This window comes from Mchenga conophoros, linkage group LG11 (genome assembly GCF_057382185.1).
Source record: "Mchenga conophoros isolate Kocher_MC1m ecotype Shallow Benthic linkage group LG11, M_conophoros_male_GT1.1, whole genome shotgun sequence".
NCBI classification, from domain to species: Eukaryota; Metazoa; Chordata; class Actinopteri; order Cichliformes; family Cichlidae; genus Mchenga; species Mchenga conophoros.
Genome location: NC_140536.1, coordinates 17921740 through 17949693, shown reverse-complemented (window position 1 = coordinate 17949693; position 27954 = coordinate 17921740). Strand labels below are relative to the sequence as shown.

Here is a 27954-nt window from a genome sequence, read left to right as displayed (position 1 = left end):
TCAGAGAACAGGACTTCCCCAGATGCCTGAGAAACTAGAATAAGGTGTAACGGCCATTTTTCAATACTGGAAGAAAATGTTCCCATTCCCAGAACTTTTTTCATCCCTCAACATGCCTGCTGTTTTATATCGAAATGTGTATGAAGTCATGTGAAAAAGAAAGTATAGCTGCTTTCAATTCTAAGGTTTTACTTATCAGGACAAAAAATAATCTGATGTTGACAGTAAATGTGATGTGTTGCACCATATCATTATCTATTTTATAACAACTAAGCCGAAAAGCAGTGTGTGGAAAATGAAGGGTACCCTTATTGCTCCCATAGTAATTAAGAGGGTAAGTAGCAGCCAGGTGCTTCTAGTTAAATGTTTCATTAACTGGTCATCAACAAGGAGGAAAGACAATAGCAACTCTGCAGTTACTTCAGGTTATTGCTGCTTAGGGTGGATCTACAAGCTTTTAAATCATTTTTTTTAAAATTTTCTGATAAATCCTTGAAATTGAAAGAGTGTGTCCAGTTCCTCTGCATGATGCAGGCGTCATTGTTTCAGAGTTTGAACAGCTGCTGTCAGACTGCCATTCAGCTGGGTCCATAATTTGCTGGACTCTGTTCACAACTGATCAAAAAAATCAATATTTGAGCAAAGTGAAGACTTTAAGCTTTTATTTAAGGAATTTGACATGAATTTTGAATGAAGTGTTTATTTACTATCATTTTATACACAGTCCCCCGTTTTCAGTAGAGAATTGACTGTAATTTCATATCCTTATTACTGCTGAAACAGAGTTAAGTAAAGTTGATTCTGAATTTTCACTATGGGGCCAAAAGAGCAGGAATAAAAAGGATACATCTGTTAGCTCAGAGGAATACATTGTTTAAAGAATGCTCTTTTCTTTAGTTTTCTTTTTTTATGACTTGGGAGTAAAATTTTGAAGATTTTTTTCCCACACTGTTGGTTAATTGGTCCGCTTTACTCCTCCCATTTACTCAACTAAAGAAGATTTTTTGATATTTTTTTGTGACAAATCATCAAATAATTCAAAAAGCATCAAACATAAGCGCCCCCAAAATGGAAGCAGCCAATCGATTTAGTGAGAATGGTCTCTATGAAGAGATACTGGAAAAACAAGAACAATACAGAATTTCACAGAGCATATAATACACTGAGATTATTGCTTTACAACAATCCCATCAATAACTTAATGTACTTTATTATTATTATTATTATTATTATAGTTGTTGTTGTTGTCACTGTTATTATTATTAAATGTTTAAATGGTTGTATTTTATTTTCGGCATCAGTCTCATTCTTACAGCGTTATAACTCAGGGTGTGTGTTTAATAAAATGTCATATGGGGGTTAAAATGATAGCAGGCTCAATCTGTACGTCAGGGCTGCCTTTATTATTTTGTTATTTTTAAGGAAGGGAAGAGAGGGTCTTCATCCTGAGAGTGTGAAGCTGGACAACATAACGGTATGCCCCTCCACCCCCTTCCCACCCCAGAGCTGTGGACTGCAAAGCCTGGTGGGTATTGAAGTCTTCACAACAAAGAGAGAAGCCGTATTCTCAACGGCTAATGCGGCGCTGTCGCTCCCACTGAGGACTACCGGTACCGAGATGCGCAGCTCGGGATGGTTTCCGGTAAGTGCGCAAAATGTTTGGACCGGGCACTGGAAGAAGGGGAAAGTGTGAGGTGAGGAAATGACCGGGCTGCTATTTTTAAGTCGGCTGTAAGTACTTTCAAAAGAGGAGGCGGCGGAGGAGGGACGTTCGTCAGGAGGGATGTAGGGCTGCTGATTCCCGAGCAGCGAGTACAACACGGTGAGTTTGCTGCAGAGATGTCTGCACAGACAATAACCTGCAAGTTGCGCTCTCAAGTTGGTCAGTGCGAAGCAGCCGTTTTCAGAAAGCGATTTGCACGTTCACAGTGCGATGCTGCGCGTGAAAGTGCTGTGTTTCTGCACAAAGCGAGTGCCACAGGGTCAGCACACATCTTTGCTCCTGCTGCAATTGTTTCACACCCTGGAACTCCATTTTCCCCGCTGATGCTCTGCTCAGGAGACCGTGCACAACAAAGGATCTGGATGATCAGGATGTGCATGGTGTGTGCCGATGAATGTCGTCGGAAGGTCCGCAGACCGGTTATTTATCCGCGTCATATTGTGCCATATATGCTACATCTAAACTATATATACTGAGAAAGAGAAATGGCCAAAACGATTGTCCCTATAGCTGTCTTATCTCCGTGTAAGTGTTGGTGCTGGTGTGCAAAAGAAAAAGAAAAAAACATGGATTACTTTTAAGGACATATGATGCATTTATGGTGGGGTGTAACACCTATAGGCCCATCTTCAGCTCACAGTAATAATTAAAAGGGTAATACATTGCCTCAGGGCCTGCATCTGTAGGCTTGATAAATCACAGCATGGCGGAAATGTCAGGAACAATGACAAATCGGGGGATAACAGACCCCACTCTATTTATGTTTATTTGTTTATTTACTCTATTTCATAAAATGTGTCTACCGGCAGAGTTTTTATTTTGAGGTGTGACACCGGAAGTCGCCGTTTTCGCTGCGTGGCTGACTTGACTCCGGTCTCTCGTTCACTCAGCAGCATCTTGACTCCACTGGCGCGAGATCCGCTCGCGGGGAGAGAGAGGGCAGGTCGGTGCCGCGAGCCTTCTCGCACGGGCTCCCGTTTTTCCTCTCCTGGTGCCGGGGAGTAGCAGCTGTTTAATTTCATGCTTTTTTACGACATTGCCCGATTCAACCTCTCAGGTAATTTTGTATTTTTGTCTCGGGAATGAAAACCGGTTAAGTAAGAGTCAGTTTAATCTCGGCGATACAATTAGAAATCCGCTGTCCGTGTAGGTCTAATTAGGACATGGATTGTTAGGGCAGCGATGAAAGATGTGCATGTGTGTGTGTGATCAAAGTGTGATTGGAGAAATGGCAGTCTGGCAGGGCAATTTATATTTATTGTAATTTTTTCTTTTCTTATACGGATTCATCGCAGCCCATTATTATGGAGAGTGCATACTTCTTCAAGGACGTTATAAGCTATACTGCCATGAGGAAATGAGAGTGAAGTAAATTATTCAGTTTTACTCCAGACCAGGCTGATAAACTTCCATCTCAGAGAGCCTCCTGATGGAGAGGAATAAAAATGTGTTTATAATAAGGCTATTATTTTATTGTCTCAATTTCTTTTCAATGCATTCAATGCAGCTACTGAATCTGACACACGATAAAACTTGGCTAATGGTCTCATCAGGTGTTTTCTCTCCTTAAACATGCAATGAAATCCATTTCCTGTGGTTCCATCCACCATAATAACTCTTGAAGTTAATGTGCTCTTGCAGAAAAAAAGAAGCTCATGGCTTGTGTTCGGGCTCTTTCCACTTCCCACTGGAAGCCTCCTCTTTAATGGACCATTAAGAGGAGAACCACAATGGTTAAGCTGTCGACTGTGCCTGATTCATTTGGTTAAACCGCGCAGATGAGACTAGTCTGAGCATCACATTCCTTAAAAGCTCTTTGCTGAATGTCTCAGATCAATCCTCGTTCACAGGGCATCCGCTGGCAGGGAGCAGAAGTGGGCGGCCTGCTCCGGTGTGTAAACATGCATGTGCGCCATGGCAGAGCTTGTCGCCGATAATCAAATAACTTCACTTAAGTTATGCTTGGTTCCCCTGCAGTGCAGCCTTCACGCAGGTGGAAGGACACTACAGAAGAAAAGTTTAGCAAAGGCGAGGAGCTTTTTGGGCTCCTTGTAAAAGTGGGGCACTGGTCCCTGTGGTGAGAGGCACTTTTCTGGGGCAGGCTCTGATGACGCTCTCCCAGCACAGATTGGGAACAGACGCCCTCGTCCATCCATTTCGGAAAGAGGTGTAGAAACTGTGCAGCCCGGGACAGACAGCTACAGAAAGGTCCAAGCGTAGACACAGCAACATGGGTTCGATCGCCATGTTCTGTTTTACAATCCTTATTTCTTTTTGATACCTCACTGGAATTGGCCTGTAAGTATGCCTCAGCTCAGCCTACCTGCTGCACATAATAACTTGTATTCAAACATTTGCTCGTTGTGTTCAGTTTGTTAGAGTCTACCTTGTTAGGACTTAAGCATGGAGTTAATTACTTTCTTCCAGTGATTTGGCAGCTTTTTGTGCCCAGAACCCTGGAGTGAGAAGCAGACTGCTATTTAAAGATGGCATAACTCAGCCAGCTGCTGCCGTTTCCGCTCCCATCGTAATTGAATCAACACTAGTAGACTGCGCCAGTGAGGGTGTGTGCACTCCGCAGAAGATTACACAGTCGGGACCTCTAGGCGGTCTTTAACAGTCACTTTCACATACCTGGTTGGTGCATTTGGGATTTGGAAGCCAGGCTGAAATAATCGGCCATGCAGGGATGTAGTTTGTGAATAGTGATTGATAAAGTGGGCAGGTAAGTTAGGCTTTTTTATGTATTCTTCTCTCCGAAGAGGTCAGCTCGAATTAAGAGTTTGTGTCATTAATTGATTGTGTGCATCCCGTTTTCTTCGATCTGCTTGTCCAGCTGTGTGAAGCGATATATGGCATCTGTTAGGGGCCTCTGAGAAGGTATCTTTCATGGTTAAAACTCAGAGGTCCTGCATAGTTTCGATAAACACATTACTTTCATATCGATCTGTTCTGTACAATCAAAAAGCAGGTACAGGGTTAACAACTCAATAAGGAACTAGGCCATGAACATCCCTTTTTTATATCTGTGACTGGCTGTGAGCGTGACAACAGCAAGTGAAACAGAACAATATTTTCCTGTGGAACGTATCTCCTCAAGCCAGTTCTTTATTTATGAAAAGCCTGAAGTGAAGTGTAGTCGAATAATCCTGTTTATATGTATAGATTTATATGGAAAAGTCCCAGTATTTTAATTTCCACCCCCTGCCTTTAATCCGCTCGTACTTTGAAGACCTAGAGATATTTTCTCTTTCCGTGGAACACTCACCGCACAGCTCGATTATTTTGAGTCATCTAGCCAAGGCTGTGGCACTGGGCGGGAGTGTAAAAAATTTCATCTCTGACCACAAATGCATCTGCCTCGTCTCAGTGGTGTTAGGGTTCTCATCCAGTCTGTGTGAGTCTGTATGCGAATGGCTGCACTACGAAGGCTACAGTAATTTCAGGCTTTCAGGCAGTGCTGTTTGGCCTGTTTGATGTGCAAGTGATGTTACTTACACTTCTTCTTTTGAAAGGGAAGCTGACCTCTGACCTGCCAGAAAATTGCCCTAGAGGAGAAATAGAGAAGAATTCCAAACTGAATATCCAGAATTATATATGTAGTGAACTGTTTGCGTTTATATATGTGATATTTGGATTATTTTGCAGTACGATCACAGCTTCCTTAGACTGACAGAGCTTACCTTCAGGGTAGGACATTGGCCAGTGATAATGTTAATGATCTAGTCAAGGGCCTCCGGTAACAAAAGCCAGCACACTTTCTCTTAATATATCCCTCACTGGCAAAACCATTAGATTTCAAGGCAATAAAGCTGCAGTTTGCCTAATTTACTCAAATGTAAGATGATATGAAGGCCATTAAAACCCAGAATTTTGCCTTGCAGTGAGGCTCATCAGTAGTATTTAAGAGCAAGAAGGAATTTTGTGGCCCAAAGCCAAACTTTATGGTCTGGGTTTGGGCCACTTCGTACACTGACAATTATAACCAGCGTTTTTGTTTGGTTTTTTTCACATTAGATTGCTTGTGGTTTTCTCACTGCAGAAAACATTTGTGCCTGATTTTCTCTAAAAGATGTGGCTTCCATAGCATTTCAGCTATTTTATTGCTAAGAATGTCTAATTTGCGCTCTGCTGTACAATCATGCTTGCATGTCTTGTTCTGTCATTGAACCATTTAAACAATCAACAAACACACTGTCTTGAATTATTAATCAGGTTCAGCTGGGACTAGAACTAATGAATTAATTAGAAAATAACAACTTATTTTCTTTATAGCTGAAACTTTAAATCATTTCAATTTAATTGTATTAATATTGTGCAAAATCACAACAATAGTCACCTGAAGGAGATTTAAAGATGCCATAACAGACTCGTAATATTGTTTTATTTATAACTTTCTAGAAATGTCAGAAATGTATGAAATAATTCCCCACCATTCAGATGTTGTCATGTGCAAAGAAAGTATATGATTCCTGCAGTATATGACTAAGAAACCCACCAACACAGTAGATTTGAGAGGGTGGAGTTCTGCCTTAGTTCATTCTGTCTCATCTCACCAACAGGCTTTAATCTATACCTAGCCCTTTGATATTATCATTCCACTAAGCATGTGACAATTAACTTGTCAGCCAATTTGGAGGTTGTTGGCATATGCTAGGAAAGTGGTTACTATATCCCCAGTCACACAAAATCTGTATTCCCTTTCTGGTTGGCAAAAACCTCCTTGTGCTTGCTTTGGTTGCTAGCATATTGCTGCAGTCACCCTGAGTTTGCATGGAAATGGTTGTTAGCGAGTGTTTACAGACAAACATGAAAAACTGCAGTCAACCATGGAAGTCTGCCTGAAACCAAAGCAGTCGCTAGGAAGAGTTTTTCAATCGTAATTTGATTCAGCGAGAGCCAGCAACCTCCAGGAACCAGTGCCAACCAGTCAGCGAATGCACATTTTTTCATAGCAACTGGTCATTATGACACGTCCAAGATGGCAAACAAATCTCAAGCAAAGTGTGCATGACATCAACACCTGGTCCCCCCAAAATTCCCGACAGTTTACATACTTTAGATCAGCGATCCGCAACCTTTTTTGCGCCACGGACCGCTTTAATGTCAGACAATATTTTCACGGACCGGCCTTTAATGTGTCGCGGATAAATACAACAAAATAAAATGATACGACCAAGACAAAAACTGTGGTATTTTGTAAATATAATGATAAGCGCAAATTCACTGTGTAATTGTGTAACTTTATTAGCAGCGCCCTCCTGAAATGTGCCAACAACATCCTCCTCTCTGCCCCTTAATCCTCTCTGGTTGCTATGGTAACACACAACTACAACACGGGAAAAGACCCAGGGAAACCGAGTTAATGATAAAAACTCTGAAAACCATAAATTTCACACACGAGCTTCAACTCTCGCGGCCCGGTACCAAATGACTTGCAGACCATGGCCCTGGGGTTGGGGACCGCTGCTTTAAATAATATACCCAGTATGTGTATGATTGATTTAATCCATTTGATTAAAACTGCAGTAGATTGGTCCAAACCAGTGTGGTTGTAAAGTCTTTGCAGTCTTGTGTTAGTATTTGAAGGCAACATGACAGAAGATGGACCAAATGAAGGACGATTCCCAAAAACATAGTGTTGACTCAATGTGCTACAAAGCTTAGCTACAGTGGGGCAAAAAAGTATTTAGTCAGCCACCGATTGTGCAAGTTCCCGCACTTAAAATGATGACAGAGGTCAGTAATTTGCACCAGAAGTACACTTCAACTGTGAGAGACAGAATGTGAAAAAAAAATCCATGAATCCACATGGTAGGATTTGTAAAGAATTTATTCGTAAATCAGGGTGGAAAATAAGTATTTGGTCACCTCAAACAAGGAAAATCTCTGGCTCTCACAGACCTGTAACGTCTTCTGTAAGAAGCTTTTCTGTCCCCCACTCGTTACCTGTATGAATGGCACCTATTTGAACTCATCATCTGTATAAAAGACACCTGTCCACAGCCTCAAACAGTCAGACTCCAAACTCCGCCATGGCCAAGACCAAAGAGCTGTGGAAGGACACCAGGAAAAGTATTGTAGACCTGCACCAGACTGGGAAGAGTGAATCTACAATAGGCAAGCAGCTTGGTGTGAAAAAATCAACTGTGGGAGCAATCATCAGAAAATGGAAGACATACAAGACCACTGATAATCTCCCTCGATCTGGGGCTCCACGCAAGATCTCATCCCGTGGGGTCAAAATGATCATGAGAACGGTGAGCAAAGATCCCAGAACCACACGGGGGGACCTGGTGAATGACCTGCAGAGAGCTGGGACCAAAGTAACAAAGGTCACCATCAGTAACACACTACAACGGCAGGGAATCAAATCCCGCAGTGCCAGACGTGTTCCGCTGCTGAAGCCAGTGCATGTCCAGGCCCGTCTGAAGTTTGCCAGAGAGCACATGGATGATACAGCAGAGGATTGGGAGAATGTCATGTGGTCAGATGAAACCAAAGTAGAACTTTTTGGTATAAACTCAACTCGTCGTGTTTGGAGGAAGAAGAATACTGAGTTGGATCCCAAGAACACCATACCTACTGTGAAGCATGGGGGTGGAAACATCATGCTATGGGGCTGTTTTTCTGCCAAGGGGACAGGACGACTGATCCGTGTTAAGGACAGAATGAATGGGGCCATGTATCGTGAGATTTTGAGCCAAAACCTCCTTCCATCAGTGAGAACTTTGAAGATGAAACGAGGCTGGGTCTTCCAACATGACAATGATCCAAAACACACCGCCCGGGCAACAAAGGAGTGGCTCCGTAAGAAGCATTTGAAAGTCCTGGAGTGGCCTAGCCAGTCTCCAGACCTCAACCCCATAGAAAATCTGTGGCGGGAGTTGAAAGTCCGTGTTGCTCGGCGACAGCCCCAAAACATCACTGCTCTCGAGAAGATCTGCATGGAGGAATGGGCCAAAATACCAGCTACTGTGTGTGCAAACCTGGTAAAGACCTATAGTAAACGTTTGACCTCTGTTATTGCCAACAAAGGTTATGTTACAAAGTATTGAGTTGTATTTTTGTTATTGACCAAATACTTATTTTCCACCCTGATTTACGAATAAATTCTTTACAAATCCTACCATGTGGATTCATGGATTTTTTTTTTTTTTCACATTCTGTCTCTCACAGTTGAAGTGTACCTCTGGTGCAAATTACTGACCTCTGTCATCATTTTAGGTGGGGGAACTTGCACAATCGGTGGCTGACTAAATACTTTTTTGCCCCACTGTAGATGTGCATCAACACTATATCGTTGACAATGTATTTTTACTTCTAATTATACAGCAGTTATACTTGTTAATCAGTCAGTACTGCAAAAGTAAATATTTCTGCTTGGTTTTCTTTGCTGCCTTAATTATCAAAGCTTTTGTGTTGTGATTTTGCTTCTGTTTTCCAGCTTTTCTATTGCAAAGAATGGACGGTGCACCACTTTGAGTACATAAAATTGCTATTTGTGAGCTTGTCCATGAGCGGTTACATAACTGAAGTGTCATTTTACACACGACTCTGATTTGAATGAATGCCAGAAAGCCATTTACTCATTACCGTCACCATGTATACATCAATGGATACAAACTGTGGCATCAGACCTTTTGTGATTTAGTGGACTGGAGCTATAGTCTGCTTTAAGCTCTGTAAAGTCTGACCAAATTGTATCAGTTTTTGTTACACAGGGGCTTCTAAAGGCCTTTGTAGTATTTCCTTCTGCTTTCTTTCTCCTACAGCACGCACCTTCAAATACACAATAGATTCAGTCTGGTATTAGAAATTACTTTTTTTGCTTCATCCAAACTCATAGATACATCTTTTCCGGACATTTATTCCCGGACAGGTTCAAGCTCTGAGATATGGAGTATTATTTGTCTAGTTGTGACTTTTAGTCGGTGTGCCTGTATTTTCACGCCCAGGTGTAATCGGTTTCTCTTCGCAGTCTTATCGGAAAATTCCTGGGAAGTGTGGATCTCCTAGTTGTGTGTTGTATGTCAGACTGTGATGTGATCGACCTTGTTTTTCTCTCTTTCAGAGTGGATAGGATGGTTGGAGGTGGCATCGTCAACATGCTAGAGACCTGAAAAAATACTGCTGTACTGTTGCCAAGAACCCCGACCACCCACACCCCTCCCATGACTTTGTGTAGTGTATGTGTACGACTTTTTGCAGTTGCACAAATCCAATTAAATATACAGAAGTCAATGCACAGGAGTTTTATTTATATATCATATGCTTTATATCTGAAGGCAATCTAAAATGTTATAGCTAATACATAAAAGGGAAAAATTGCATTAAAAACTATAAATTGAATTATATAAAGGTATAAAATGAAACAAATGTAGAGCTGAGAATGTGTCTGCTCATGTATTAAACTTGTGTTTTTCAGGAGATGTTGATTGGTGTGCCTCAAACTCTGTAATGGAAAATCGTGGTGAGTACCGAGTTACGCGTTGTGGTTTTTTTAAATGCAGTGTTAATGCTGTGTTTCACTTTATTCCCCCATCGTGAATGACTCATTGCACACTCTTGTCAGACAGGGCTGGGGATGTTTATGTACATATGTGCGTACCTGACTTAGTCTCCCTCCCTGCTGAAGTAGCCTGTCCCAGTCTGTTATCCAGGTCAGGCCAACAGGTTCTGGAGTCATGCGGATTGGCTCAGTTCTCGCTGGAAGCCAGCCCGGCGTGGTGGCTTTATGTGGGGCACAGGAAGAGAAAAGGAACGCTGCCGAACACACTAGCTCTCCATCTTTAGAAGCAGCTCGAGATGCAGCCAAATGCTCACAAAGCTCTGATCTATCCAGGCATAATGACACAGCACAGTGCTCTGGATTCCTCTGAGGCTCAGATGAGATTTTTTTCTTCTTCTAAAGACACTCGAACGTCAAACGAAATCAAAGCACTAATTCAGGGGGTCCACTCCCGCTTTTCTTCTCATTTACAGAAAGTGCTCACTTTTTCTTTGCCTCTCCTCTCTATTTTCAAGCCTGATACAAGACTGTGCTTCTTGGCAAACATATTTCAAAGTCATGCTAATCCTTCCAAGTCTTTTTAAAATGTGATATAAGGGAGTTAAAAAAGTGTATAAAATGGTGCCTGGAGACATTAAAGGAGGCGAGCAGCATGAGAAACACCCTGCACTAACATTAGGTTACTGAGCAGGAGTCGGCTAATGTTAGCGTGCAAACCCTGTATAGAAAGTGCAATGTTTATTTCTCTGATCAAACTGTCCACTCAACCTGGTCAGTGTCATTCTGTTGATGGCGATGAGAGCATACTGGACCTTTCCTTAGAAACAGTAATGCATCTGATCTTGCAAAGCATTTCTACTGGTCAAGGGTACTGATTGAAATTACATTACTATAGTTGCATTATAGTTGTGTATATATAACTATATCTTGTGTGTTGTGGTCTGAGATCTGCAGCTTCAGGTCTAGTGTCTTCTGTGTTGGTTAACTCTTTTTAATTCACTATAAAGGAATATTTTACATTGTACGGATATTACTGAGTACACGCACTGCACCGCATACTACAACACGCGCCGTATTGAAAACAAAACGTGTCTTTTCCCTGGAATGGTAGGCATCTTTCAGTGAATGCTGACCTGTGCTATGAGCCAAGGAGGGAGGGTCAGCAAGGAAGGGGGAGTCCAACTCCAGGAGGGAGGGAGGGGAGGTCTGAGGATATTGTGCGAAGGAGGGATGGGGGAAGGATTGAAGAAAAGGCACAGAAGGCGGCTAGATGACAGACACAGAGAAGCATAAAAGATCTTAGGGCATACGGGGACTTTGTCGCAGAAGAAGCACGGCAGGTGAAGGAGTTGATCTGTATCGTGTAAGGCGCACACTTAAAGGTGCAGGACAGGTAGGGGCCCCTCGGGGGCTGGATCATGGGACAGAGCCTCCGTGTGGAGATCTCAGCTCAGGACCCACAACAACAACAACATAGCCGCAGTGGTGAGTTTCTGGGCTTACATTCTTGGTGTACTTTACACAGCTGTGGTTTCCTCCATCGCTAACATCAACAACATGAAACTATTTTCTCGTTTACTAGTTTTCAAGGATAGAGGATAGAGCAGAGCTGAGGATTGGTGATTGTGTAATAAACTTTGCACAAATGTTGCGTAGCCTCCCTCCTAATTCTGCCCCTCATTCATGTTTACCACCACAAGGAATGCTAAATCACTGGGATCATGTGGCTAATTCTCTACAGTGTTTTTAACACACTCATGCATGACTTGTGCACTTATTTTCTTATGTTACACTGCACAGGAACATCAGATTGCATATGTTGTCTGGCTCAGAGGTTTTACATAATTTTGTACCGCACCAATTATTCCAAGTTTCTAAGCGCCGCACGATGTTATATGATCGTGCATTTTATGCAAGTAGTGAGTAAAAAGATATGTACAGCAGTAAAACGTTACTCATATTACAGTGTCATGTAATGACATTTATTTCTACTGGATCTTAAATTGTTGAAAATGTTAGGGAACACGTTTTTTCGCAGGAAACAGTCAGCGCTCGTAAGTGGATTAAATGTCATAATCGGCCCTGACAAAGGTAACTGTTACACCGAGGTTGGAGGTATTTCCTAATATTTATCCGCCTGGACTTTTGGTTTTTGTTGTATTGTATTGTATTGTATTGTATCTTTATTTGTTTCAGACATATAAAACAAAAAACAATATATACACTCTACATATATTTTCATTTACAGATACGAATATATATGTAGATATACACACACACACACGTATGTGTTCAGATAAACAAAAAATATATAATGAAATAAAACAAAATCGTCTGACATAATGTAACAATGTTTGGTCTGAAAAGGAGTAGGAAGAAGTATGAACATACTTATTAATTCCTACCCCTGCTCAACATCTTATTGATCCCACATAATTCACCTAATTCCCATCATCACATACTCCACACGATACACGAGGAGAACCTATATAAACTTGGCTACCGTGACTGATATAATTTGGATATAATTTGATATTTTTATACATACAATGGGTGATCATCTATTTGTTTTTGTGTTAGCGATCGGGATAGCATGCTCCTTTACAGCAACAATCTCCTTTACCCACATGCTCACCTGACCAGCCTGCCATGACTCAGTGAATCATGAGGTTAGAGGGAAATCTGGCCAGTTGCATGGGGGAGTAGTAGGTGTGCCTTCTGGATATGGCTATGTCATAGGAAGACACCAGCACAGTCACACACTCTCGTGTTTCCTGTCTGCTGTGGCTTATCTGGGCAGACTTTCTCATTAGAGTAACACTATTAAGAATGTAGCTCTGTTATGAATGGAGCTATTTTTTTATATATCATCATTCATTAGTTTCCCTGTTGTACCTTCGAGCATAGTGTTTCCATGAGCTGTACAGTGGACTATGTTATTGAATATGAGGGGAAGAGGCTGCCTTTGTTCTCTGGGAGGAAACGGCACTCCACCCTGATTCTGTGACTGCGTTTCCAGCCCCCCCATCCCAGCCCGCCACATTATGTCTGTACTTTTTCTCTCTTTGTAGCCCTTTTTTTACCCTCTACTCCAATTCCAAAACCCACAGTCACACTCAGCTATAGTGTCACAACATGCCAGACCTCTTCACACTACAGCTGAAACAATGGCATGTTGGAGAGTTTTTCTCTGTATCTGTGAAGAATAATTTGGAGTGGATCTACAAGCTCTCTTGAACGTGACAGCTGATTTGGGTCTTCTGTACTTGTTTCTTTTTTGAGGACTTTTTTTTTGTACTAGTGGATTGGCACCTTTTATAATCGAGCTTCACTGGCTAACGGAAAAGACCGCTGAGGATATGGTCAGTCGTAGCTTTCAAATAGATGCCTGCTGCATGGGCTGAGTCCACTGCCATCGTCATCTCTGCAGTGCTTTGGAGTGTGCAGGCCTGGCACAGCCAGCTCTTATCCTGCTTCACTGGCTTCAGCTGAGCCACTGTGGCAGAGGCGTCTCTGACAGAACGGTCTGCTGTGTGTGAGAACCTCAGTTCTGGATCGCGGAGAAGCTGCCTTAAGCAATGCTTAATCTGGATGTTATGGCAGCTGGTCTGAGTCCTCAGATTTCTACCTCGCAGAGATAAGCTGGATTTCCACAGCGTGGACATGTCTCTCGACTCCGGACTCTCTGCTGTAGTTTCCGTCAACTCTCTGCAACTTGGTCTCCTGCGTTTTCGTCATCTGTGATTTGATGCTGGCATATACACAGGACAGTAGATTTTTGGTTGCTGAATGCTCCTTGCGTCCTCATGGCGTGCTGTTTTAAGTCCCACCACCATGCAAGCTGGACACTTAGCACCCCTCTTCAAGGTAGATTAGTGTCTGCTTTTTAACTACTTGTCAAAAATGCCATTTTTAAACTCACAGTAGGGTATGAAGTTGAAGTATTGTGATTAAAACTGTTTTCCTATCCGAGGTTTACAGTCTGTCAGGCTTCTGAGGTCTGTGTAAACACTCAACTCAAATTTTACACCGCCAGCAGTGTGGAGTTAATGTGCCTGTCCTTCAGCTGCAAAAAATGGGTTTGAATCTTGTGTCAGCAACCATTCGCCTTTCTGTAGTGTCACTTAGCAAGATACTGAAACCCTGCCAGCTCCAGGGGTGCTGGACTGCAGCTAGCTGATACTGATGTATGCGTATCAGTGTGTGTGTGTGTCTCAAATAAAGAAAAAGTTTCTATCCAGGAATAACGTTTTGTTGTTTTAGTGTTCCCTGGACTGCTAAGTAAGCCACATCAGTATTGTGTGAGAGCATATTGTTGTGGGAATCAGACTGCAGGGCATTACTGTCGCCAAGACATCCTGTGTGAGCCCGAGACTGGATGTTTTACATCGGACTCTGTTCTCTCTCTGCTGGTAAATATTATGTCTGCTGAATACAGCAGCTGCAGCCTGTTTGAAAGCCTCTCCAAGCTCAGCGCGCTGTCAGTTGGCCTGTCAGTTGGCCTGTCAGTCATGTGACCCAGAGTATGTAGCCATGTCTGCAGATTGCTTTTTAGTTGAGTTCTTGAAGCCTTGGTGACACCTAATGATAATTAGTGGTTTTTAAAGAGCTTTTGCTTCTTGTTACCTGTATGTGTGGGTGTGTACATGTGTATATATTTTATATATGTATGCAGAATGACTGACAACCTTTTTCTGCTGCTTATGTCTGCATTCGTGTGTGCCCCTCTTCTCTATGGGAGCAGCGAGGGCTGAAAGGCTGATAAGGCACTAGACTCCATCCGGTTAAGGAATGTGAGTACTTGACAGCGAGAAATCCTGGCTCAGAGCCAGTGTTAGGCTTCTCCTGTTAGCTGTGGATACGTGGAGGAGTCCGTGAGCTCTCAGCGTCACCCTGCCAAAGCACGCTCGGCCCCCGAGAACTAACAGCTAAAGATAATAACCGCCATAATGATCCTGGCCCTCGTTAAAAAGCAGCAGATGAGCTCAGTTAAAATAGAAAGCGCCGCTGCTGAGTGGGGTGTCTATAATTTCATGTTATAAGTTCTATTGTATTTGTTTTAAATTTGTGCTTTCTGTTTTAGATGATGAAGCTGAGCAGCACCACAGCACAATGGTGGGAGAGGGAGGCAGCACCGGGGACAGCACCCCTCCCCCGAAGCGCAAGGGCAAGTTCTCGACCCTTGGCAAGATCTTCAAGCCGTGGAAGTGGAGGAAGAAAAAAAGCAGCGAGAAGTTCAAAGAAACTTCTGAAGGTTTGTGCTGCAAACTTGTTCTCTTTGCGAATGCCACCTCTCCTTTCACCCCAGCGGCCGTATCAGTTGTATTCAAATGTCATTAAAATTCCTCTGTGAACATGTTTCCGCCCAAATGTTACAAGCAAGTTTGTCTCTCGCTATTTTCAGTGCACATAATACAATAAGATGAATACAAGATGTCTCGTTAAGAGATGACGTGTATATCATGGTGCCCTTGCGTTTTGAAGCGTCCTTTTTGGCTAATTAATCGTCTCTTTAGCAGTGTGGCACATGCCATCTGTGAACATTTAGAGGGTGGAGTTCTAACATATCATCTAATGCAGGTTTAGGCAACTCCTGGCCTCGAGTGCCGTTGTTCTGCAGGTTTTAGATCTCACCCTGTGTCAACACACCTGAATCAAATGATTAGTTCATTCCCAGGCCTCTGGAGAACTTCAAGACATATTGAGGAGGTCATTTAGCCATTTGAATCAGCTGTGTTGGATCAAGGACACATCTAAAACCTGCAGGACAGGAAAGTCGTGTCCATATACTGTATATGAAAGATGGATGTTTTTACTGTGACACCTGCTGGTTACTGAAGTTCTAGACTTTTGGCTGTCTCCTCGATGGTTTGATGCCGGACGTGATAAGAGACCGCTGCATCTGTACGAAAAACCGAGAGCAAAGTATCGCAGAAACTTGACAGTTACAGGGTGTTTATCCTTTTGTAGAGTACTATGTACTTTTGTACAATCTGACTTCTTTCTGCAACCAGTAGAGTTGCCCTTGCTGGTCATTAAAAGTATACTGATTTAAGACACTTCTGAATTGGCTTCACTTTTCAGGCCTAGAAGCCACACCCACATGTTATATACAGTATGTTATATATAAAGATACTTGCTAACTGATTCTAAGTGTTACTGAATAATATGGGAAACTTACAACCAGAAAGCATGGTGAAGAGGTCCAGTTCAGTGACTCGAATTAGCACAACATATATATATCTATATATATTGCTTCTGGTGCATGAGATCACAGTGAAAATTTTAAATCATAAATATCTTGGTGAAAAAATGGTCTATAAAATGTCATTTCCTTTTGCTCTTGACAGAACTAGAGAGGCAGATGTCGACAAGGCGCACCCGACAGGAGCTTATAGAACAGGGGGTGCTGAAGGAGGTCCCGGACAGTGGTGAGGAGACTTGTGTGATTCAAAATGTGATATCTTTGCAAAGCTTTGTCTGCGTCTGACAGCAGCAGCCCCGAGGCAATAACGCCCACTCAGACGGTACAGTTAAGTCTTCAGCACATGATAGCAGGAACGCTGTCTTCCCATGCAGCAGGTGCCTGAGACAAATTTAGAAAAACAAATTTGAGAAAAAACTGCTTTCACCTTGCTGTTTCTCAAAGTAATGCAATGTCTGTTTAAAATTACTTGCCACTCTCCAGAGCTCAGGAAAAGTGGAACAAATTGTGCCTTGCAGCAAAATAGCTTAGAAAGGGGGTGTGTGCAAACGTTCTGCTGGTCCCGCTGTTGCAGGAGCCCATTTATTAAATCTACAGCAGCTTCTTCATCACGGCAAACACTGACTGTCCATGGGGCTTGAGTTAAGGGCACATTTTATTACTGTGGGAAAAAAAACTGCAAATAGCAATTATTTTTGAACAGTTTCTGTATTGATTTTGTAGTCTTTAAAATCTCCCCAAAAATCACCCCTCACTGTATCTGAAATCCAGATTTAAAGAAGAAATAAGCAGCAAAAAGTATGTTTAACAGTGTTATGGCTCAGTTGGATAGTTATCAGTTATCTTGCCATGCATCAGGTTAATTGTAGAATATTGAACACAGCACTACCAGTATGTAAAACTTTAAAAGATGTATCAATTTAGCATGTAATGTCCTTCCGCACTTTCTCAGTAGCTCAGAATATCATTCAGTCTTCTAATGTATTTATTTGAGTATTCACCAAGTGTTTTTGACCAATCTTTTTAGATGGAGAAGCACAAAATGTGAAGCAGTCGTATGTAAAGAATGGCCACACTCTGCCTGTTGGAGGAGGAGGAGTCATCAGTGGTGTCAGGAGCCCATGCAACCAGGGCCAACTCCCCTCAGATTCAGATTTTAGGATGAACCCTGCATGGCTCGCCCAGCCAGATGACCGAAGGGGCCGTTGTTCTCCCTCAGATGGAGACCGCCGTGGAGCTTTGGGCTCCAGGGGAACAGGACTGCATGACGATGGACGGAGAAGCGCAGGGATTGGGGCACGGGCGCAAGGGGAGGGCGAGTGGAAGTCTAATATGGCCTGGCAGGGCCACATTCACGGACAAATGGAAGAGAGCAGACATGGTGGCAGGCTTCACCCTGACGACGGGCAAAAGAGGCCAGGACTGCAGAAGGCCCCATCCGAGGACGGCAGGAGGAGTCGGCCTGCAGAAGGAGACTGGAAGCCTACACTCCCTCGGCATGCATCTGCTGAGGAGGGGAGGGCCCGGAGAGGTGAGTCACTTCCAGTAGTTGTCCTCCCTGCAATCTGAATTTTTCCACCAATTTTTACAAGTTGCAATCATAGCAGCACTGCTGTTGTCAGTGTAAGGCCATAACCGATGAAGTGCACACCTTTTACACCTTAACCTCCTTCATATTCGAAAAGTCGGTGATTCTTGGGTACCTTATCCCCTCCCTTTTGCTGTCACTTTTCTGCTTATATGCTGTCCTCCCAGATATAGACGGGCTCCTGTCAGCTCCCGGGAGGCCTGCTCCAGCTATGCTTCTTATTCAGGAACATGAGGGAATAGCTCGTCCTCTCTTCTCCTCTCCTAATTAATGTGGCGCGATCGCTATACTCATTATTGCCCTTTAAGGCTAGCACAGTGAGCTCAGTGATAATTGGTAAAGTGCCACAGCTAATTGATTTCCCAGAAAAATAGAATTTGTTCAAAAATAATGGTGTTTAGCTCTGTTTTTAGATCTTAGCTGTGTGGTTATCGCTCACGTGACAGGTTATTCTGTGCCAATGTGTAAACATGCTAGGAGTTGAAAAGTATGCAAACACTATAGCACGTCATTGCAGCAAAGAAGAAAGAAAATTTTGTCCACTTTCCTTCATGTGTCATTGCTCTGCTCTTCTTTTCATCTTACCTTGTTTTTTTCTTTTTTATGATGCTACTTTTTTTTACCTCTCCCACTCGCATTTCTATCTTTATCACATCTCCTGCTTCCTCTCTCTCTGTTCTTCAGTCTGACTTCCTGCTTTCCCCTGGATTAGTTCCTCTTTGATTTACATGGCATCACACTGATAACACTTCTGTAAATAAATAGCCCCGAACCTGAGAGCGGCAGGAATGGCGTGGGCGCAGCGGTGGGAACAGCGTGGGGGCCGGCTCGCGGGTATAGTGGGGTGGGCAGATGGAGGTTGGTTTTTTTGGTGGTAATTGCAGCCGCCTACTCTGTTTATCTTCACAGCTGATCCCTAGATAATGCCATTCTCAAACAAGTGCTATCACAGAGAGTGCTTGGAGTGCTTAGAGCTGTAGAAAAGTGGCTCATCGCTGAGTCTCTGAGCTGAAACATTTATAGCAATCCACTGGGATATTTGGTGAGATTTTGCTAATTCACTGAAGTGTATTTCTTATGATCATGCATAAATAGAATACAGTATATGCACTGCAGCTGAAAACCAATCATGTATTGCTTAAGTTTATCAGTCTCAGTTGACGTGCTGTAACTTTTAAAATTATATAAGCAGAATTACATGTTATGATATAAAACTATATGGTTAGCTGCTTTTTCCTTTTTTTTTTTAGAATCAGACAGCCATTTTGCTCCTGACCTGGACACCCTACGTGAACCTCTGCCACCCAAACAGGTGATCATGCCTCCAAAATGGCTGGTGAGCTCCACCCCTGAACCTGGCAGTGAGTGTCCACCTCGAACTCCATCCAACCACCCCACGAGCCAGTTCTCTTCTCCGTCGGGTGTGACGTCCAAACCTGTTCGATCGGTGTCTTCTGCGTGTTCCAACACTCAGCAGTCTTCGGCCGCTGCCCTTACCCCCACTTCTCAGCCCGCCAAGCAGCCCCCTCTGCCTCCACCCAAGCCTGTGAACAGGGGCAACGCGGCCATGCTGGGTAAGCTTTTACTAACAGTAGCTTCTTAGGTTAACAGATGTTGCAGGGACAGGAAGCATACATCAACAATCCAACCCCTGCTCAGTTAGCGTGTAGTTTTCCAGCTGGCGTATACAGTATGTACATTTATGCGTCAGTGATGGTAAACTCTTCAGCACAACATCCTGTATACGATACTATCTTAACAGCACGAGCTGCTTTTCCCCAGTTAATTACTTATTAAGCCTGGATTATTGTAGCAGAAACGTATTCCAGCATTTTACGCTATGAGGATAACAAGGACTCCTGTGGCTGTGGGCCACTGCTTCCACAGATACAGTGTAGCGGTTCTGTGGTTTTGCCTCATCTGGGATCGTGTTTTAATTCCCAGTAGGGGGGGAGGGGGGGATTACAAAAATGCCCCATTTGTCATCAGTTTATTATACTAATTGTTGTTCTTGACACAAATAGAATACAAAATGAGTCAGTTAAGAACTTAAACTAGTTTCAGGTTAACATTTACACTACAGAGAACTCCTCGAAATCTAATTTCTCAGTACACTTGTTGACAGTTTACTATGAAGTGACTGTATTTTAAAAGCCAGGAGGCTTCTTTGCTTTGTGGCCAAGTTTATGGACAAAGAACAACTGAGACAAAAGGTGTTAATAAAACACACCGTGAAGCGGATACTGTTACAGTTACAAGGATAGTAATCATGTTCTTACCTATGTGTTTGTTTAGTGATTATCACTTCGGGAAACAGTACCATTCCCTCATAGTGCAACTCTGTTTATATACAGTTGTGTTCAAAAGATTGCATCTGCTCATCACTGGCATCGTCATGATCATCCAGGGTGGAATGATCGTAGAGCGTACGTGTGTAATGATTTTAAAAACACGAATTTGGGGCACAAGTTTGATTTTATTCTGGGTTTTCTCGATCCACTCGATCAGAAGTATACATACAGGCTCAAATATATACACTCACCCCCACTAATGTTGGGATAAATGTTCCTCAGCAAGTTACACCTCAACCAGACACTTTACTTACATAAGATCATGTTATATGGATATGTAACTACTTTGCCAAGTTTTGGAAAAAGACCGAAACTGTCAATATGAAATTCAATTCAATTCAATTTTATTTATATAGTGCCAAATCGCAACAACAGTTGCCTCAAGGCTCTTTGTATTGTAAGGTAGACCCTACAATAATACATACAGAGAAAAAACCCCAACAATCATGTGACCCCCCCTATGAGCAAGCACTTTGGCGACAGTGGGAAGGAAAAACTCCCTTTTAATAGGAAGAAACCTCCAGCTCAGGAGGGGCGGGGCCATCTGCTGTGACCGGTTGGGGTGAGAGAAGGAAGACAGGATAAAGACATGCTGTGGAAGACAGCCAGAGATTAATAAAAGGTATGACTCAGCAGAGAGGTCTATTAACACATGTTGAGTGAGAAAGGTGACCGAATATGATATGAATGACGGTAAACTGGTTTTACTGGACTGAGAGGATATCGACAAAGAAAAAACCGACACCTTGAAGCTCGACTGAAATTTTCAGCTGCCCACATGGACAAACCAAATTCCTTCTAGACAAATGTTTTGTAGTCAGACAAGACCTAGGAACATGGTACTGTCGAGCATGGTGTTGGTAGCATCATGCTCTGGGGCTGTTTTGCTGTCAGGGGTACTGGTACATCGCATAAAGTGGATGGAATAATGAAGAAGAATGACTACCTCTAAATTCTTCAACTTCTTCAACCTCAAATCAGCAGCTAGATGGTTGAAATTCCAACAAGACAATGATCCCAACACACAACAAAACTGGTTTTGGGATGGATAAAGCAGGATAACATTAAGCTTCTCGAATGGCCTTTCCAAATACCCGACCTCAGTCAGGAAAATCTGTAGACTACACTTAAAAGTCAGATCCGTGACTCTGTGTGGATTAGAGGAAACCCAAAATAATTTAAATTGTGTGCACCAAATTCTTTTTTTTAACTCATTAAAGATGTTTGCTGCACAATCATTCCACCCTGGAAAAAGAAAAGTTGAAACAGTTCAAATCAATCATTAAATGCCCAGAATTACTATGAAATTCATGCCCACGATGAGTGGATGTAAACTTCTGACCACAGCCGTAACTTATGAAATCAACAACACGACACCAGAAAGTAGCTGCATTCATTAAACATAGAAGCTGAAGGCCTCCATCTCGTCCCTGTTAGTCTCCGCCCTGCAGGGGGGAGAAAACGCTCAGCTTCCACTCTACTGGTCCTGCTGGAAGCGAGAGTGCGACTATGATGTCTACCTGTCCCTGCCTGTCTACCTGTGCCGGCGGGCTGGAGGCCTGCGCTCAGGTAAAAGGATGCCCCCCTGGTATTTCTTTGGCTGGGGTGCCAATTTCTGGAATGCCCTCTTCAGAGTCTGCACACTTCATCATGTCGCATCCTTTCCTGCTGCCAACATATGTCTTCTGAAAAGCCTTTAACTTGTTCACCGGCCTTCATTGCTTTGGACCTGGTATATAAGAGCCGCATGCATATAACAAGCTGATAATGAGTGTGCTTACTGTATGCAGGAGACAACTTCTGTGTGAGTGCAGTTGAGTGTATTTTGCCTCTGAATAAGGGAGGGCCTTTAGCGGGTTCCAGCTGTGTTCTGCTATGCATCAAATGAATTTTATGTCTCTAATCCACTCAGCTCTCACTCAAATGGGATGGATGGGTGGACTTGAATGGATGACTGAATGGGTCGAAGAATAAAAAGGCAAAATGTTTCTAACATAAGGGCTCGACTTATTATAGAGAGGAAGTCCATTACAGTGTAGGTTACTGCATGTTGTAAGTCTGTCAGCACTGTTCACTTATTATGTCTGCTTTTAACAGAAGCTGTCCTCTGAAGTCTTAAGAGCCAAATAGCAAATATGCAAATGTGCATGCAAAACTGGAAGGTTTGCATTTGAGCTTTTTGTTTAGGAGCTTCAGGAGCTTTACTACGCTAATAGAAAAAGTGTCGGTGCGGGGTTAGTCTGGCTGTGAAGAGCATGGATGCATCTTTTTTGTCTCTGTGACCTGGAGCACTCGCTGCACACTGGTCTTTTAGAGCAAAGTGTGCGTTCATGGCCGTCATGTGAACCAACTTGCTGTACGGATGCAGTAATGCTCAGTCAGACATGTAATCCCAGCATTCGTGTGTCTTCTGTCATACCGGGTATGTTATACATGTGTGACTGATGCTTGTGCACTTGCGTCACAGTGACAAACTAGATTCAAAAGTAAAGCACTTGCTAGCAAATCACTCACACGCCTAAGCTGTAGCTGTTTTTCTTTAGCAGTTATGGTTGGATTAGCTCTTTTTCGTTTTGCAGGTGACTTCACCCAAGCAACAGGGGGCGCTAGCCTTGTTCCGGCCAAACCCTCTCCTCCGATGCCTCCTAAGAGGACCACCCCAGTCACCAAACGCAACACAGAGGACTCTGCTTCAAGCCATCCCATCATCCCCTCACCACTTTCTCTGGAGGAACACAGCAGCCTCCCCTTGGGCTTCCAGCTGCCTCCCCCTCCTCCGTCCCCTCCCCTGCCGACTCACATACCACCTTCTCCACCCCGCCAACACATACAGACCCACCACCTCCACCATCAGCACTCCTACCCCCATCCGCTCCCCCAACCCATACCAATGCTTTTCGACCCACCGAGCCCGACCAATGAGTCTCCCCAGCGCCCGGCTCCCGTACCGCTGCACATCATGATCCAGCGAGCCCTGTCCAGTCCCGGCCCGGCTCAGCCACATCCAGATGGGTCGCAGCGGGCACACACACTGCTTTTCGAAACACCTCTAGAGTACCAAGGAGGAGGTCGCCCTCTGCCTGTCAGCATTCAACCACTAAAACTGTAAGTTTCTCTGCACAGAAAAGTCTATGAATCAGTGTATACAAAGACAGTACATGGTGAAGAAGTATGGAGTCTGCACGTGATCTGTCTTTGCATGTAGCTTTCGGATCTTTTTCATCCATTTTCTAAGCTGTGTACACTTTGGACTTACTTGTATATCCATTTCAAGCTGAAAAAAAGTCCAGTCTTCATCATTGTAAAGTCAGATATAGCTGGAGGGACATATTTCAGTTAAATTCATTGAAAAACACGTCTTCAGGATTAGCCCAAAAAAACCAGAAAAAATGTTTTATATGCATGTATTTTTTTCCTGTTAGATCTGAGGATGACTACTCAGAGGAAGAAGAAGAGGAAGAAGATGATGAGGAAGAGGAGGAGTATGATGGGGAGATTCCACAGCCAGAGCTGGAGCCAAGGAGTCGCCGGTGCTTGGTCGGTGACGCTGGCATTTGTGTGATCCCACGGGGAAACGGCAATGACGACGACGAGGAAGAAGATGAGGAGGATGAGGATGAGGAAGGCGAACACGACATGCACGGGGAGGACAGTGATTCAGATGGTCCTGTGCCTCATAAAGATGAAGACTCAGATGAAGATGAGGAGGATGAGCCCCCGATGAGTAAGCATAACAAACTGATTCGGAGGTCATTTAGTGGCTTTTCTGGACTCTTTGTAAACCTGTGCAGTGTTGCTGCTCCTTCTCAGCTTACTGCATCTCTCCGCTTGGCTTTTATCCAGGCGCACTGGCCAGCAGGGTGAAGAGAAAGGACACCCTGGCTCTGAAGCTGAGCAGCCGTCCCTCTGCTCCCGACAGGGATAGGTTTACGCAGGAGAGAAGCAGCCGAGATGACCACCCTCCAGGACAGACCGGCCTCACCTGGCAGAGCAGAGAGCAGTGGGAAGCCATTCGCACACAAATCGGCACTGCACTCACGAGGTAAAGATGAGCGGTATCATTGTATTGTTTAAAATGACAGCAGTGAAACTGCATTTCCTGAAGAAATTAGACCAATTTTTAAAAGATCCTTGACCTGCTTATTACCTGAATGTCCAAGTGAAGTAAATGTGTAAAAATAGGACTCCATTTTTCTTTTTTCTTTTCTTTTTTTTTATTTCAGGCGACTAAGTCAGAGACCCACTGCTGAGGAACTCGAGCAAAGAAACATCCTCCAGCGTTAGTATTAACTCTCTCTGTCTTTGTTCATGATCCTTGACTTGTTTGGACTCCTTTGTTTCTGGGTTTTAGCAAAACCCCTCCTCATTCTTTCGTCTGATGCTTTTGCCTCAGCATTTGTCAACAAAGTACATTTCACATCTGTCAACAACAAGCACATATCTAATTTTAGAAATTGCTTTTAAACCTGCCATCAAACCAAGCCTTTTATGCCAAAGTCTAAATTTGGCTCTTCTATTCTTTCTCCCATCTTTGTTCTCCCCTCAGCTAAAAATCAGGCTGACAGACAAGCCGAAGTTCGAGAGATCAAGCGACGGCTGACCAGAAAGGTGAAGCAGCACGCCGGCAAACATCCCAGTGTTAAACCATGTATTTATTTACCTGATATTAAACTGACATAAAAAAAACATCTTTATTGTAGCTGAGTCAAAGACCCACGGTTGCAGAACTACAGGCAAGAAAAATCTTGCGATTCCACGAGTATGTGGAAGTCACAGATGCCCAGGACTACGATAGAAGAGCAGACAAGCCGTGGACTAAGCTCACTCCTGCCGACAAGGTAATCAGCTGCATATAAAGGCTTTATCGGCACACCCGCTTTCTGATACAGCACTTTACAAAATGTCCAAGACAGTGTTACAAACATATGATTTTAAATGTTAAACATGTGCAACTCCTTTAGGTTAATGTAATTTTTAGCAGTATATTGTCTCGTTTTCTTTCTGAGTTCATGTTTAACCAAATTGCTGTTTTGTCTAGGCGGCCATCCGGAAGGAGCTCAATGATTATAAGAGCACTGAAATGGAGGTTCATGAAGAGAGCAGAATTTACACAAGGTAGACCTTTTAGTTGAAACTTGACTGGCTGATTGATTGCTTTGGTCAAATGAGTGAGGTACTGTGTTTTGCTGATTTGTTTTTCTACACCACTACTTCATATTGGTGGGGTACGGAGTCTATCTCAGCTGTTATAAACCGAGAAACTGGTTTATAACACTCTGGACAGCTCATGAGTCCATCGCAGAGCTAAAGGAGAGACAGATGAACCTCTCACACTCGCGTTCACATCTACGGCCAATTTAGAATCACCCATTAAGCTAACATGCATGACCACCCAAAACCTAGGCCTTTGGGAGGAAGACGGGTACCTGGAGCACAGGGAAGCCATGCAAACACCACACAGTTTTGTTTTTGTTGTTATTTATTTCTCCTGGTTGTGTCAGGGAAACAATGAAATATGTAATGCACACTTGAGAGTGATGCATCTTTGAACACTTCCTGCCATTTGCAGCCAACCTTGGCGCTCATCCTGAAGACATCTACCCCCCAACAGCAGGTTTTAGCCAAAGGAGTTTGTTACCTTGCTACTGTGTCAACACTGTTTATTTCATACTCCTTCAATTGTTAACGACCTTCAGGATGTCACTTATTTTAGTCTGTAGACATCGGCTGCCTTAGCTACACATGCACTGTGTCCTGTGATTGCTTTACACTTAAAGCCATCTTGTGTTGCTTGCACCTAAACACTTTAAATATGAATTAGCAGCAGTGGTGATCTGCTACTACATTAATAGAGTTGTGACCAGTAAACATCCATGTAGTCATCTTTCTTGTGCATGCCTGGTTGAATGGCAGAATCCAGCACTAACAACGGGCAGAAGAAGACTTTTAGAGCAAAATCTGTACCTTAAATAGCAATATAATGAATTTCCGTGCATTAAAAGCTTAAGGATTACAAAGGTGTGATCTTGCCTCATGAGAGCTGTTTGTTTCTTTAGGTTCCATCGGCCTTAACATCCCTGCTTCCGGATAAAGAAGCACTTAAGATCTCCGGCAAAGAAGCAGCTGCTCCCTATGCAGACAGATCGCCCTTTTGCGCCTCTTGAATGTACTGTTATCAGGGAAAGCCTGGAACCGACTCCACACGAGAATGCTTCTTGCTTGTCCTCCATCGCCCTCTCACTACATTGCTTTCACTGAACCGAGGTGTTGGTGGGTGGAGACCAGATGCAGTATTTCTCCCAGACGGCAGGGGGAACCACGTGCCAATAAAGTGGAGAAGTGGCAAAGGACCTACAGGGCTTACTCTCACTCTGCTGTTGTGTGGTGCCCCTCAGGGACTCGGATATAGTTACAACCTTTAATGCGGCCTCGTCCTGTGTTGCCTTTTTCTTTTTTCTTCTTCTTCTTTACTGTATATGGAAAAGCTAACTCATCTTTGCTAATGTAATAACGTAGAATAAAAATGGTAACAATAATGATGACCTATAACACTTCACACAGTAATAATAGACACAAACGGTCAGGAATTGGCTGAAGACTTAAATATTCTGTTTTAGAACTGGACATCTCTGGGATATCGTGTGTTTGTTATCCACTCTACAGACTGCTGCTGTGATACGTTAGAGTGAAACTGGAAGAAATCTCATTGCAAAATATTCTGTAATGCACAAAATATTTTCTATTACAATTTTGATCACAAGGGTAGTGACAGCTTTTCTTTGAGCCTTCTTTATTATTATGATTATTATTATTATTATTATTTGGCTTGCCTGTGTTTGTGGTTGTGATGTGAGTCGGCCTTTTAATAGCTATAGAAAAAGGTCAGGAGGCTGTTGGTGTTTTAATGCGTGCCAACACACCCAATACTGGTTTTCATATCACTGATTTCTGCAACCCACTGCATGAGCCATTACAAAATCCAGTGCCACCGCGTCTGGATAATCTCTCTTCATTTATACTTTTTTCTTTTGTAAGTTTTTGTACTTCCCTTTAAAGATTGAACATGCAATACATTCTGTAGCCATTTTAAATAAGGTCGTTACGATAGTGTCTAAACTAAGAGTTAAATGTAAGTTGCTTCAAGTGTAGATCAGGGATTTATCACAAAAAAAAGAAAAAAACCACACCTGAAAACGCATAATCGGTCAACAGAAACTCAGTTTGGCTGGAACTTTTTGAAACTGCAGAAGTGTTTTACCTTGTCTTGTCTGGCCGGTAGCTTACAGGGTTCTCAGTGCTGTGTGTATAAGTTGATATAGGTTTATCTGATGCTTCTGTATATCTTGTCTTCCTTTTATTTGAAAAGAAATTTTAAATATAAAAGTATTATAGGTTGCTATTTTTTTAAGCAGAACATGAGTTTATGATTAAATGCTACAAGAATGGGAATATGAAAGTGCACCTTTCTGTAAATCTGAGTTCATTTTTAATTGAATGTGGAGTTGTATGAGCTGACAGTCTTCTTTTTAATTGTAAATAGTCTGGATCTAATTAAAAATCTTGCAATTCCTCGAA

At 43.0% G+C, this 27954-nt stretch overlaps 1 protein-coding gene across 8 annotated transcripts; it reads left to right on the top strand.

The window, feature by feature from the left end:
* The first annotated feature begins 1670 nt into the window (after window positions 1–1670).
* Window positions 1671–27954, top strand: phactr4b (phosphatase and actin regulator 4b). Of its 8 annotated transcripts, none has more exons than XM_085291235.1 (16): window positions 1671–1822; window positions 9798–9912; window positions 10152–10196; window positions 15319–15489; window positions 16586–16666; window positions 17468–17971; window positions 19279–19602; window positions 21817–21948; window positions 22959–23484; window positions 23802–24103; window positions 24223–24421; window positions 24603–24658; window positions 24926–24987; window positions 25080–25217; window positions 25418–25494; window positions 26436–27954. In XM_085291235.1, the coding sequence occupies exons 3-16, from the start codon at window positions 10184–10186 to the stop codon at window positions 26449–26451; spliced, it is 2601 nt and encodes an 866-aa protein (XP_085147361.1). In that variant the 5' UTR covers window positions 1671–1822; window positions 9798–9912; window positions 10152–10183; the 3' UTR covers window positions 26452–27954. The 8 variants fall into 8 exon arrangements, with proteins under 8 accessions (XP_085147361.1, XP_085147366.1, XP_085147362.1 ...); XM_085291236.1 differs by lacking the exon at window positions 1671–1822 and adding an exon at window positions 2629–2780; XM_085291237.1 differs by lacking the exon at window positions 1671–1822 and adding an exon at window positions 3884–4021.

Bases quoted from the DNA above. Each gene is read 5' to 3' on its own strand.
- phactr4b (XM_085291233.1), top strand. From the start codon at position 11,654: ATGGGACAGAGCCTCCGTGTGGAGATCTCAGCTCAGGACCCACAACAA. The intron at 11,721-15,318 runs GTGAGTTTCTGG...TTTCTGTTTTAG, and splicing joins ACAACAACATAGCCGCAGTG to ATGATGAAGCTGAGCAGCAC. The intron at 24,422-24,602 runs GTAAAGATGAGC...TTTTTATTTCAG, and splicing joins ATCGGCACTGCACTCACGAG to GCGACTAAGTCAGAGACCCA.